At 39.7% G+C, this 13835-nt stretch overlaps 1 protein-coding gene across 1 annotated transcript; it reads right to left on the minus strand.

The window, feature by feature from the left end:
• Positions 1-1107: 1107 nt before the first annotated feature.
• LOC141781449 (visual system homeobox 2) lies at positions 1108-6060 on the minus strand. Its single transcript, XM_074657212.1, has 4 exons — positions 6046-6060; positions 3361-3619; positions 2898-3055; positions 1108-1970 (listed from the first exon to the last, which is right to left on the minus strand). Exons 1-4 carry the CDS (start codon positions 6058-6060, stop codon positions 1551-1553), a joined length of 852 nt encoding a protein of 283 aa, XP_074513313.1. The 3' UTR covers positions 1108-1550.
• Positions 6061-13835: the final 7775 nt, after the last annotated feature.

A 13835-nucleotide genomic window follows, 5' to 3' on the forward strand; every position in this document is an offset into this window, starting at 1 on the left:
GAAATGCTTCTAGACTCACTGCTGTCTTTGTTTAATAAGTTTAACATGTGAGAATCACTAATAATTACCGCTGTAGTTTTAGTTGGCTTTCATGACCTGAATTAATCAAAACAACAGAGTTTGTTGCGCCAAACCAGATCATGGATCAATGTTACATTTTGCGACTTCATCCTTTATTTATCACAGCCGTTATGAGTTATTATTTCATCCTAATATTATAATTTTGCATGTGTCAATTGTTTAACTCTGCCCTCAAAAAAAGCCTTCAAATTTTCATCTTTTCAGATTGACATCTCTTTATGGAATCTGCGTCACTCTCAGTTTTCACTATGTTTTTGATGCATATAGTAAAAAAAACTAGACATGTATCATCTATACAGACTCACTCTTCATGATTTCACTTTTTAGCTATTTCCATTGTTTCCTGTGAGGACGTGTGGCTGCATGCAGACATCCTGCCTGTCTGTTAAGGTAACCTGAGAGGTCAGGGATGAGCTCGCCATTAGCAAAATCATTTAGAAGTGATTCGACTGTATCCGATTTCAGCTGGTATGATAAGATGGCAACATTTGTCACTGTTATCTGTTCAAGACTGACCTGTATACAGTATGTGCCGTTCATTCAGAGTTGACAACCTCGTTGAAAACTGCGTTCATAATATAGAGACACGTAAACATCACATGCATTTTTAAAGGAATTATAATAGGAGGGTATAAAGTAGGGATGCACCGATACCGATACTGGATCGGATATCGGGCTGATACTTACTCAAATAGCTGAAACGGGTATCTTGAGAATGGGGACGATCTATTCAATTCTATGTTTATATACTATATACATTATATACTGGAATTTGAATTCCATAGTTTTGACCAATTTGTTGCTGCATTAAAAAGGTTGACATTTGAATTGTAATTTCTGTTAATTTTGATTTTTTACCAAGTTGCTGGTGTACAATTTATTATTTTAATAATAAAGAGCAAATTAGTAAATTTAGATCTATGTATTTATTGGTTACATTTTGTTTTACAAAGTTAGGAAAGCAATGTTGATGTTGCCTTACACATAAAAGGATGATCCCAGTCACTTCCACACAGTGAGGCATACAGCTTATTAATTTAACACTGGTATCGGATCGGTACTCGGTATCGGCCGATACCTAAAACTCAGGTGTTGCTATCAGGACTGAAAAAGTTGGATCATTGCATCCCTAGTATAGAGAGTTTAAACAGTTTTACATCTGTATCAAAACAGACAAAACATTGATATGTGTTAACCACCCCAATTTAAAAAGAACTTTAAAAATCCTATTTAAATAAAAATGGCCAGAAAAGGTTATTTTAAATTACCATGAAGATAAGATTGAAAATAGTGCGTCAAGATTAATAATTTGATAGAAAATCATGTAGAAGATTACTGTAACATTTTATACTAAGCTAAATAATGAAGCTCCTCATCCCAAATAGGTTTTAAACCTATGTTCCTGCATATTAATAGTGTCTACGCTGTTTTTCTATTATTATCTATGCAAACAGGAAGCAGAAAAACAATCAATCATTGTGCATGGCATCATCTTCCTGTGTTTGTGACTGTGTGTCACCTCCTGACATGTTTACAGTACTGTGAATCTCTGCCTCGTGCTCTCTGGCTTTGGCCCTCAGATTAGCAATGCTACTGGAGCGGAGCTCCTCTGAGCTCGGCCCCTCCGGCCTCTCCCACTTCCCCGACCCCTGGGTCACAGGCTGCATACGCACGCTCAGCGCAGCACTCGCAGCTTTTGTCCATGGATAGCTTTCTCCTTCCTGTCGTGTCTCCCAGTGCTCGCTGTCAGAACTTTCTGTCTGCTGTTTCAAACTCCTGCTCGCTTTCTCAGACGTTTCATCATTGTCTCTTTTTACATAAGGCCCCGCATGCTGGCCCTGGAGTTTCAGCTGCCGCCTCATCTTGGCACGGCGGTTTTGAAACCAAACCTGGAAAGAAATGAAGGAATACTAAATATAAATATAAATGATAGGGAAGTATAAATAAACAAATACATTTGTAACAGTGCAACTACTTGCAATGGTGCCTAACAGTTTCAAAATAACAAAAAAAGATATTGAACTAAAATGTAAGCTTCAAAGTTAAACAACCTTTTACCACACAATTTTTTCAGCACTCAATTTTAGGATATGGTCACATTTTAAATCAACTGACATGACTTTATGTATATTGAAAGAGTTATAGGTTGTTGTAATCATTCCTCCCATCCATAACGGCCATGGAAAAAATCCTTGTCTGATGTCCAATGTAATAATCATTTTGTATTAAAAAGACAAACTTTGGAAGATATCCACTTTATTCAACGAACGCCGGCTGCTGAAGCCTGAAGTTTCAGATGAAGTTTTGAATGCACTTTTGCACGGAACGAGTACTAAAAATTTGGACCCCCGTCTCTTACAGTGTAGCCGTGTTAGGAAGGAATCTCTTCACAGCCAGTATAAACAAACGGAATAAGTGACTGTTTCAATATATATATAGAATGTGAGTATTGTTTTAAGACAGACTTAAAAAAGTGAACCTATCCTTTAAAGCTACAGTATATTGCATTTATATTGACAGAAATATTAATTTCACAGACACCTTTTCTTTGCTGCACCTTGAACTGTGACATGATGCATCTCCCTGGAGTTCTGTGACATCTTTTATATTGTTAAAAACGTTGATATCTTGAATAGAATTAAGAAATGTGTGTGGGTTTAAATAATGTATGTCACTTGACACAACTTGGTACTGATGGACCTGCAAAAGAGTCTGCAGGGCTGAAGAGCTTCATTTACACACTGTACGTACAAATTAATATCAGTTGAATGAGTATGAAGCGAACATTACCAGTAGGAGTTCAGCGTGCCAATTACCTGTACTCTGGCCTCGATGAGGTCCAGTCTGAGGGCCAGAGCTTCCCTCATGAAGATGTCTGGATAGTGGGTGGTCTCGAAGGCCTTCTCCAGCTCCTCCAGCTGCCAGCTGCTGTAGTTGGCCCGGGCACGACGCTGCTTCACTGGCCTCTGTTCATCTGGAAAGCACAGCACCAGCACCAATTACACAATCGCCAACGGGTGACAAGGAACTAATGGCTCTAGATTGGATAATTAGCACAGCGATCATTAGGCCCCACTTTAACACTGCGTGATAATTGATTGTTAGTTACGAGCTGTTAGCCAATCTTTTGTAAACATTTACACTGCGATCAGATGGTGCTCACCGACTGTCTTAGAGACAGACTGTGGTCGAAGTGTGCCAGTTTGGCTGTGCACTATCCTGCACAAGTCCACTATTATTGGCCCCTTTTTGGCCACAGCAGCTGTAGCTTGAACTCACCTATGCCCTCTGTGAGTGGCCCCATCCCGACTGTCTGCGCGGCCAGGAGAAAGGCTTCCTTGCATGGCTCTGGCTGCAGATAATTCCTCAAGGTTTCATAGCTGATAAAGGGCCCCGGGATCAGAATCTGAGGTTGAGAGCCCAGTCTGGTTGGGAATGCTGGGAAAAAGTGAGCTGCAGGTGAATGGAAAACTGCAGGCAGGAGAGTAGATACCAGTTGTCCTGGGCCAAACATGTCCATGTTGTTAAGAGTCCAATACTAAGTGTCAGTCCACTGCAAAGGGCCCAGGTTGACTCCTACAGGGATGCTGATGGAATGGTGAAATGCATCCCAAACGTCCTTGAAAAGAAAGGAACAAAAACAGTTCTGATCGTCCTCTAGATGTTGTCCAGTTGGTTGTTAAAGCTGCTGCATGTGGCTCAGCGCAGGTATAAGGTGTTGCCTTAAGTGTAAAGGTAACGCTTGAGTAGTGGAGGTGGTCTCACCTTAGCTTTCTGAGCTTCTCCTCCAAATCCTCTCCCCCGCCTCTCTCTCAGTCACATGACCTCCAAAACAGACAGCAGGGCTTGGTTTATAGGACGGAGGTGAAAATCCAACCTGTGATTCATCTCTCAGTGGATTATCAGTATTACTCCATCAGGGTTTGCTGTGTTCGTCATTACTTTTCCATCCACAATCTGTTTCTTACATTTTAGTGATAGGGTATGTGTCCCCTCTGAATGCTTCTCTCGCTGCCTACCTGGGACAAGTTGCAACATCTTTGGCTTCTGAAATTTCAATCAGTGAGATGGACAGGAGCTCAGTGTGCGGAAATTTAGTTGTGAAGATGTGTATGCTCATGTTCGCCTTAAAGATTTGCACAACTCTTATCTGACCGGTTTAACGGTTGTCAAATATAATAAGAACAAATTACTGCAAAGGAGACATAATGAAAACACAAGTTTTTCAGTCTTGAGGGTTGAAAACAAGCATAAAAGCAGCCGACCCTGAACAGCAGGTTCCAGGATAAACACACTCCTTCTGACAACAATGAGGCAAACCTGAAAGCTTATTTGCTGAATGTTTTTAATCCTTCTAGTAACTTCGTGTTTATTCTATTGTTGATTTAATTATTTATTTTTTTTTCTGAATTTGTGATGTTTATTTACCACATCACCAAGAACAGGCTGTGCAAAAAATGTCTGTCACAACTTAACGTGTTGTAGCAGTGTACACACACACAAATCCCTTCTTTACATGACAGTAGAAATACACTAATGAAATATTAGAACCAGGTGTAATGAAAATGTGACACCTGTAAGAATAACAAACAACTAAATGATTGTGCTTTACTACTACAGTAGTACAAATTTGCATTTTGGATGGCATAAGGCCTACTTTTAATCCTTATAAGACTTGTTATTAGTCTTATAAGGACATTTATGTCATCTTTAAAACTGGAACTTTGATAACACAAAGTCCCTAATGTATGGATGTAATGTATGTTCTGGAAAAATAATTGTTTAATTTTTGTATTTATTTATTAGTTTATTTGACAGGCACAATACATAGGCATTGTTACATTTAATTAAAGTGCAACCGATGCAACGTATATAGGACTTCTAGCCATAGCTAATTTGCAGACCTTGTCCCTGGTAATTATCTTTCAAGAGAAACTAATTATTAGCACTGTGTCTTGACTGTAATGCAACAAAACCACTCACTCAAGTTTAGGAAAAACATCACAGTTAGGCTTAAAATAAGTACGTAAAGTAAGTAAAAAAAACAAAAACGTAATATAAGTACGGCAAACACGTCACTAACGTAACTTCACAATAACGCAACAACACTTTGGGACACGAATGCCAGTCTCCTGGTTGAAAGGTCCTGTGTTTGTTGGACCCATCCACCTCCCCTCCCAACCACCCACCATAAACAGTCTTTCTCACTTTTCATGTACTAGCTCTGTACGTAGCATATTTACACGGATGCGTTTACATTGCAGTCAGTATGGCGTACAAATGACTCATATACTCTTATTGCAAACAAAATTACTTGCGAATTACCGTGTTATTCATACGCCATTTAGTGCGACCGGGCTGGCTGCTTACTAGCGCGAGGTTGCCAGATGGAGTCTCAGTATAAAAACAGTGTAAAAATGAAAACATTCACTGTCAGATGTTATTCTTAGTATTCATGTTATAGCATGTGTTTGTTCATAACTGATATACTGCAATAATCAGTGGTGATGTATTCTTCTTACCATCGCTGTAAAGTATGTAAGTAGTCAAAGTGTTACCGAACACTTACAGGATTTTTCCATCTCAGATCAAACCATACACATCAACACATTAACAGCCGAGACAGGAAGATTATTAACACTTTTTTCTTTCTATGAGCAAGGCAGCTGTAGCTTAGTGTTGATGGATCTCTGATGAGATGATCGCCAGCACTGTCTGTTTGAATTAAACACAGGTGTGTCAATTAATCCGAAGATACATAGCACCTAGCAACACATCTCGCTAACTGCTCATCAGCTCGGAAGGCGGTGAAAACACTCGGCTGTCAGTGTTGTCACCGCCGAACTGGCGGGCTGAGGCGGCTTTGATCAGCCCGGGACCTCTGCAGCAGGCAGCTGGTCAGAGCTGAGGTGAGTCACGGGATGGTCATTCCTCTGCAAGCAGTGCAGACTGCAACTCCCTCACCTGTGGCTCTTTCATCTGCACCTGTTCAAACACTAAATCAATGCCTCAGAGAAGAGATCAGTATTGGGTTTGCCCAATTTGGATTTCTTTAAAGCTCATGTTGAGACTAAAAGCTGGTATTTAGTTAACTTTGCATGCTTTTTACATCAAAAGAATTGCAAAGATTCACAACTTGAACTGTGAAAAATCATCTTTTTATAAGGTAGCTATATTATATACTTTATAATTACCTCAAAAAACACATTACTGAGAAGTTATAGGGAATTAATAATGTAAATAATTCAGGCTCTACATTAATTACGCGAAGACAGGGAGGACCACCGTCATAACTAGCCGATTAAAAAGAACTTTTAGCACTTTAGTCTGTTTGTGTGTCTACATGTGTGTGACGGAGAGAACAGACAGACAGAGATTGAAAGAAATGATTTCTTGGGTTTGAAAGTTCTGTGGGGAAAAGCAAAATAGATTAAAAGTGTCTAGTTTGAGCTGTGGCTAAATAAACACTGTGTGTGGTGGGACTGACGACTGAATAGCCATCTCCGTTTGTCCCTGGCACACAGGTAGTTACAGGGATTTCTGGTCTGTCTGAAAGTAGACCCCCTTCTCCCAACCCCCCAAACTACTGTGTTTGTCTTCACCTGGGTCCTTTAATGCCCATTGATCCAGATAATCAGGGACAAAATTGGTGAAAAACCGGTGGGGGAGGTTCTGACAGTAGTTGCTTGTGGATAATTGAAGGAGGCATTAAGACAACAATGGTAATGGATAATGCCAGGCCTTATTGCTCTCTCAGGTATCTCTAGCTCCCCGGATGACAAGGCAACACTGGAGATCCACAGCTAAAATGGCAATCATCGTATCATTAGCAGACCTTCAACTGCAGGGACAGAATGTGCGTTATCCGTGGGTTTAGCAAGCCACCAATGGGATGCCCTTCAGATGGCTTTACTTTGAAATGGACTTGTTTGAGCTTGCATTCAGTCATTGCAAAGTAGAGGGAAAGGGACATCTGAAATCCCCCGCAAATGTAAGTTTTGGGATCTCAGATAACGTAATGCTTCTCAAATTTGAAAACTAGGGCTGTCAATCAATTAAAATATTTAGTCGCGATTAATCGCATGATGTACATGATTAATTGCAAATTAATCGCACATTTTTAATCTGTTCAAAATGTACCTTAAAGGGAGATTTGTCAAGTATTTAATACTCTTACCAACATGGGAGTGGGCAAATATGCTGCTTTATGCAAATGTATGTATATATTAATTATTGAAAATCAATTACCAACACAAAACAATGACAAATATTGTCCAGAAACCCTCACAGGTACTGCATTTAGCATGAAAATATGCTCAAATCATAACATGGCAAATTTAAGCCCAACAGGCAACAACAGCTGTCAGTGTGTCAGTGTGCTGACTTGACTATGACTTGCCCCAAACTGCATGTGATTATCATAAAGTGGGCATGTCTGTAAAGGGGAGACTCGTGGGTACCCAGAGAACCCATTTTCATTCACATATCTTGAGGTCAGAGGTCAAGGGACCCCTTTGGAAATGGCCATACCAGTTTTTTCTCGCCAAAATATAGCGCAAGTTTGAAGCTTTATTTAACCTCCGTCTTAACAAGCAAAACTACCCAATGGATTACTTAGGTTTTCTAGTTTCATATAATGCCGGTATCTTCACTCTAGCTTTAAAACTGAGACCGCTACAACCTCCGAAAGATTGATTGCGTTAATGCGTTAAAGAAATTAGTGGCAATTTGCGCACAAACACTTAAAGTCGCTTTGCTTACTGTTGCTTCACTCTACACAGAATAACATACAGTATGTGCAAAGTTTGACAATTAAAGGCCGATGAAATAGTTTGGAAGCCAATATGCAACTTACACAAGTGTGATACGGAAACTCGAAACCTCCCGTTGAATTATCTATCTTCTGACATTTGTTGCAGCGAAGCATTTTCAACGAGTTGAAATCTGAATTAAATGATGTGGGCGATTTACGCCTCTTTTCCTTGACAGACATGGCTGAAGTGGATTAACTATCACACTCTGCCCCTCAATGTGATAAGATACAATCTAACATAATGGAGATTGTGAACACTGCACATTATTATTCTTTCTCATCCACTACAATGGCACTTTAGCTCATAACGCAAGAGTTCTGCCAAATGTCACGCAAAGATGGATGATTATCGTCAGTGCCGCTGTCATGGGAATATATATCTGGTGTAATTTGCAGGCTGGAACAGCAATGAGCACAGATAAGATCAATATTTAATGAAAGTGTAAGTGAGGCTTAAGGGTTGTCACTTATGCCTCTGCTGTTAATGACATGTCACATTATCATACTTATAAGATTGGGTCAATCTTAACTGCAATTACTGGCCTCATTTCTTTTTAATTCATTACAAATGTTGAATCATTTCAGTCGTCCACGTCTGTGCAAACACACCGCAAATGTATTCTCCGACTGCTCGCATATGTGTTTTAGTGTCAACTGCCTGCACAAACTTCAAACTGAAATCTATTAATGGGAGCGTGGGTCGGTATAATTCAATCAACACACCTAAAATGTGTTTGTAACTTGGAGGAAAAGTGTATTTCATGGCTGAGGAAGCCCCTATGCTTGGTGCCTCACTCTCCCTGGTAATAGTATCCCACAGTGAGCCAGCTGATTGTTTTAGTCCTGGATCAGTGGTCATGGGATAAACCTGAGAGCCCAGCCTGCTTTTCATGTCAAAACCTTCAAGGGAAAGCGGCCACAATCCAAGAGCAATCACACTTGAGACATCAAAGTGCCAGCGAGAAGAGAGGCGAGAGACGATCCACATTTTTCCACGCAAGCCAAGTGCAACTCAAGCGTGGAGGAAGAGGAGATGATCTAAGGCGAGGGTGCCATTGAGAGGAAGACGGAGAGCAGACAGATGTGCATGGGCAGGTAGCGGCACATCGGGGCCCCTCCTGTAGCTGAGAGAGACACCGAGAAGCCTCCGCTGGCCGCATTCCTGCTCGCTGCTCATTCACTGTCCACTTTCACACGGGCTGGAAGACCCTCTGACAACAGACCGTTCTCATTCCCAGGGCGTCAAATACCGTCGCTTGTTGCACACAATGCGTTGACAAACATGCGTCTGCACTTTGAAACAATATTTCACAATATAAAATTCCCGTAGTCTGTGCCGGAAGAAGTATTCAGATCATGTGTTACACCGAAATCTGTAACCGCAGAGAGGCAGCAACACTTAAGGTCGCCATTTCGGACGGCTGTCGTCAGAAAATGTGACCCCACTATACCTATTTTTACTTTTAGAGTTTTGTGAATATATCCTTAAATTAAAAAAATATTAAAATACATTTATGTTTTTTTAACAATTTAGTTTTGTGTGTTTTCTGTTACATATTTACCTCATTTATTAAACAGGTACAGTGGGGTCACATTTTCTGACGACAGCCATCAGAAATGGGGACCTCAAGTGTTGCTGGCTCTTTGCGGTCACAGATTTTGGTTTAACATCCTGAACTCAAGTACAACCGATACAACAATGTAAAAAAAAACAAAAAAACATTACAAGTAAAAGTTTGATGTAAAAGTGGGGAAAAATACCAAAGTATTATCAGCAAAATATATTCAAAAGTCAAAGTCCTTGTTGTTTTACTTTATTGAAAGAGACATTTATTCATTTGTTTACCTGTTTATTTCGTGTAATACTTTTTTGTACACTGGGAGGCAGTCAGCTAGAATGGGACTGCATTTCCCCACAGGAAGAGTAATGGCAGCCTGGCGTGTTGCATGCCGGGACGCATACAGTTTTTTGACCTTGGCAATGGCGTCTGTGTAGCATAGCATGTAGCGTGGAGAGCTGAAATTGGGTTAAGCTACCTAACTGTTATTGTTTGTGTCATGTTGTATGTAATCGTTAAATTAAGCCGCTAACTGCAAAAGGTAAGCGTCTGGACAGCGCTGGTTTGTGCGTAACCCCGCCGATGCCTATGGCGCGCGTCAGCTAAAAGTTAGCCCACATTGCAGCACCTTAGTGACTATTGGAAACCACTATATTGGTCAAAAACTGACTTCTATGAACTTTCAGACGATCGTCACGCATCATTGGCTGTGTGTAATGGAGGATGGATGTTCCTGAGCGCGATTGGAGCTGCCGCAGAGGACAAAGGACGCGGACTATCCAGTGCGGAGACACCAAGATGTCAGGACCGGGTCCAGCACGGACTTTGGATTGAGCGCAGCGGGAAGGACGCTGATCTGCGTTGATTCTTCCTCGTGAGGTAAGAGCAGCGCTACTAAACAATAATGGCCATTTGACTTTGTGTGCACATTTTTGGGTGTAAATCCAGCCGGTAATTAAAAAAAGTGAATTGTCTTTGTGGATTGTTATTTGGTAAATGTGAACTATGGTGATTGTAAAAGCTTCAAAATTCACGAGTGGGATATTTACGGACGTATTTTATAAAGAAAATTTGAATAACACAACGTTAAAATCTCTTAAGCTTGTGTTAACCACAGACCTTATTTCAGGCATCTAGCTAAAAACCCATTGACTTCCAGACGAGGGAACCGGAGGTGCTAAAATGCTAACTCATTTCCGGGTTTTAGGACTCATTTCTGCACCACTCTATTGATTTAGCTTTTTCTTTATTGCTTTTTGTTATTCCTTGAAGGGCCAATCTGTCAATCAACTGGCTTTGGGCGGGCCTTCCTGCCTAGGCTGAGTAGTCAAGTTCTGCACGCATGAACTGATGCTTTGAGAAGCCTCAGATCACCTTAAGTGAAATTCTTCAAATTTGGCACAAATGTCCTCTTGGAATCAAAGATGAACTGATTCAATTTTAGTGGTCAAATGTCAAGGTCACTGTGACCTTCACAAAACACGGTTTTGGCCATAACTCAAGAATTCATATACTAATTATGACAATTTAACACTAATGTCTAATAAGGATGAAACGATGAAGTGAAGACACGTTGAGCGCGAGGTCACAGTGACCTTGACCTTTGACCACCAAAATCTAATCAGTTCAAGTTGAAGTTGCCAAATTTGAAGATATTCGCTCAAAGTGTACTCGGGCTTCTCAAAGCATCGGTTCATGTGTGAAGAAATTTACTACTCAGCCTGGGGAGGAAGGACCGCCTAAAGACAGCTAACTGCTTATGTAAAGTCTTCATCTGAAAAGTAACTACAGATGTCAAATAAAGTAGAAGTATTAGTGGAGTAGAAGTATTAAGTAGCATACAAAAGAAAGTATAAATACCTCAAAACTGTACTAGTACATTCCCCCAGTGCCCATGGTTACCTCAATAAATATGTACTATGAAGATATTTTATTACCATGAAGCAAAATGTTCAGCATGGACAAATGAGCAGTTAGCTCTTAGCAGCTGCATTTCAGGGCATCCAGCCTGGTATGATGAATAAAGGCAGAGGTTGTTAACTTGTCAGTGGTCCGTCAGACTATTCAGCAACAGGCCGGCCGCCCCCCCCCTCTCCCTCGTTAGCTGTCATTCATCTCTGTTCCGCCTCACTGCTGCCCAGCCAATAGGATGCTGGCGCCTGACCAAGAGCCCAGGCTGCCAAGACTTGTGTTGTAAGTTGATAGATAACCATAAACAGAGCTTTCAGCTAGTTATAGGACACCATACAGGTGCAATTAACGCATCAGACGGAAGCAGCAGTGAGAGATCAGTAGGTATGAGGCATGATGGGTAGGACATGATTGGGTTTACATATGAACAAGTTAATTATGGGAATGGATGTGTGAATGCATATTCATTAAAGGGGATTAGGAGGCAGCATGAGGGTTTAGAAGACAAAAGCACGTATATAATGTAATTGTAGGTAAAAAAAAAAAAAAATTATGGAGCCTGTAATATTCCCAGAAAAAATCGTAATTTCCGAGATTAGTCATAAATTTGCAAGAAAAAAACCCAGCAAACTCTTAAAGACATAATTCACCATAATCGGTGGTTCAACACAAGGGCTGCGGACGAAAAGTCCTTTTTGCTTAGGAAGGTTCCTAACAGCGTGAAATGACCCGGAAGTATCTCAGTAGCAGCCATGATAACAGCTGTTTGAATTCTCTTAAGTGCTGAGGAAAGGAGCTTCAATGCTTCCTTTATTATCTCCTTTAGCATAGGATACACTGGACCATCCTTTACCAAAGGAAAGGAGAGAATAACATCCCACAATTCCTTGCGGCCGCAGCATTTAAAGCGACGCAACATTCGGCCGTTCATAATGACAAACAATATACTTATCTTGCATATTATTTTCATACGCTCATATACTAATTAGGATTCATGTTTAATATGAGTGAACAGTGACAACCATTTCCCTTCACTTTATTTTTGATTAATTATTTATTTTGAACAAGTAACAAATACCGAAGTACAAAACAAAACAAAAATAACAAATAAAACGGTAAACATATAGCCAACTGCCAATTAACAAATAATCAACATAAATAGATATTATTAATTTTTTTTCTCGTAAATTTAGGACTTTCTTCTCGCTAATTTGAGTTTTTTCTCGTAAATTTGCCACTTTAATCTCTTATATTCTGAGTTTTTGTTCTCTTTTTTTAACTACAATGGCCTTACCTCTTTACATGACAACTCAGCCTTTTTATATATGTTGTTGCCCAAATAGATAAAAGAAACATGTTTTTTAGGGCTGGGACAATACACCTATCTCCCGATTCGATATGTATTGCGATTTTTGTTAACCTTTTTAACTTAAAAAGTTTAATCATACACTTCTAATATCTAAATTATCTAAATTGATGCAGTAAAAATGTTTGATTTTCAGCATGTATGTAGTCAGAGATGTCCTGAAGTCCAATATATCAGTAATTATCAGGAAATATTTATTTAATGTTTTCCAGCAACCAAAACAATTAAATAGACATTTCTCTCACAAATTAGTGGTATTTATTTAAATTTGGTATGTAGTGGTATTGTATTTAATTAATATAATTGCCAGTATATGGGTGCTCTATATCTCTATGGGTGTAGCGTCGCCTGATTTGACCACGGAGATGAGCGACAGTTGGCTTGACTGCACGTTACCGCAATATGATAAACCTCCGAATACACTCAAATTAAGCAAATATATTGATTCTGGCATTAAGAAATCTATTTCAAAATTGGGGAAAAAAATTGTGATACATAAGTGAATCCATTTTTCCCCCCCACCCCTAATAAAGAACATGAAAGAAAACGTGTATATGTATCTTTCAGGGCCTTTTCCAAGTTATTATCTCCTAAACTTATGACTTCAATTTTGTGAATTTGTGAGTTTTGTCTTGTAAATTTTCCACTTTAGTCTCAAAGAATATCAAAGTATTTTTCTTGTAAATTTTTAATTTTAATTTTTCTTGTAAATTTTAATCTCCCCCCCGTTCCATATTTTTTTTTTACCTACAATGGCCCTAAATCTATACATGACTTTGTCACAACTCAGCATATTTCTATATGTTGTTGTTGCCCAAATAGATAAAAGAAACATGGTTTTCAGTATGTCCTTGTTTTATACAATAAAAGTAGGCTGTTTTTGATCATAATGTATAGCACTTTGACCTCTAGCTGTGGTTACTGTGTTACATTTTAAAAGAAAAGCTGCGTTAATGTAGTCTGAGACGAGCTGCTTTCAGCCAGCCAGCCCAGGTATCCCATTGAATGCCTGTTATTTCTGAATGACAGATTCCACTGACCCACCAGTGTGGGCATGTCTCACCCTTCCTTAACCATGCCGTGGCTTCATCTTCATGTCCTCCTG

The sequence above is a fragment of the Sebastes fasciatus genome, chromosome 13, assembly GCF_043250625.1.
Source record: "Sebastes fasciatus isolate fSebFas1 chromosome 13, fSebFas1.pri, whole genome shotgun sequence".
Lineage (NCBI taxonomy): Eukaryota > Metazoa > Chordata > Actinopteri > Perciformes > Sebastidae > Sebastes > Sebastes fasciatus.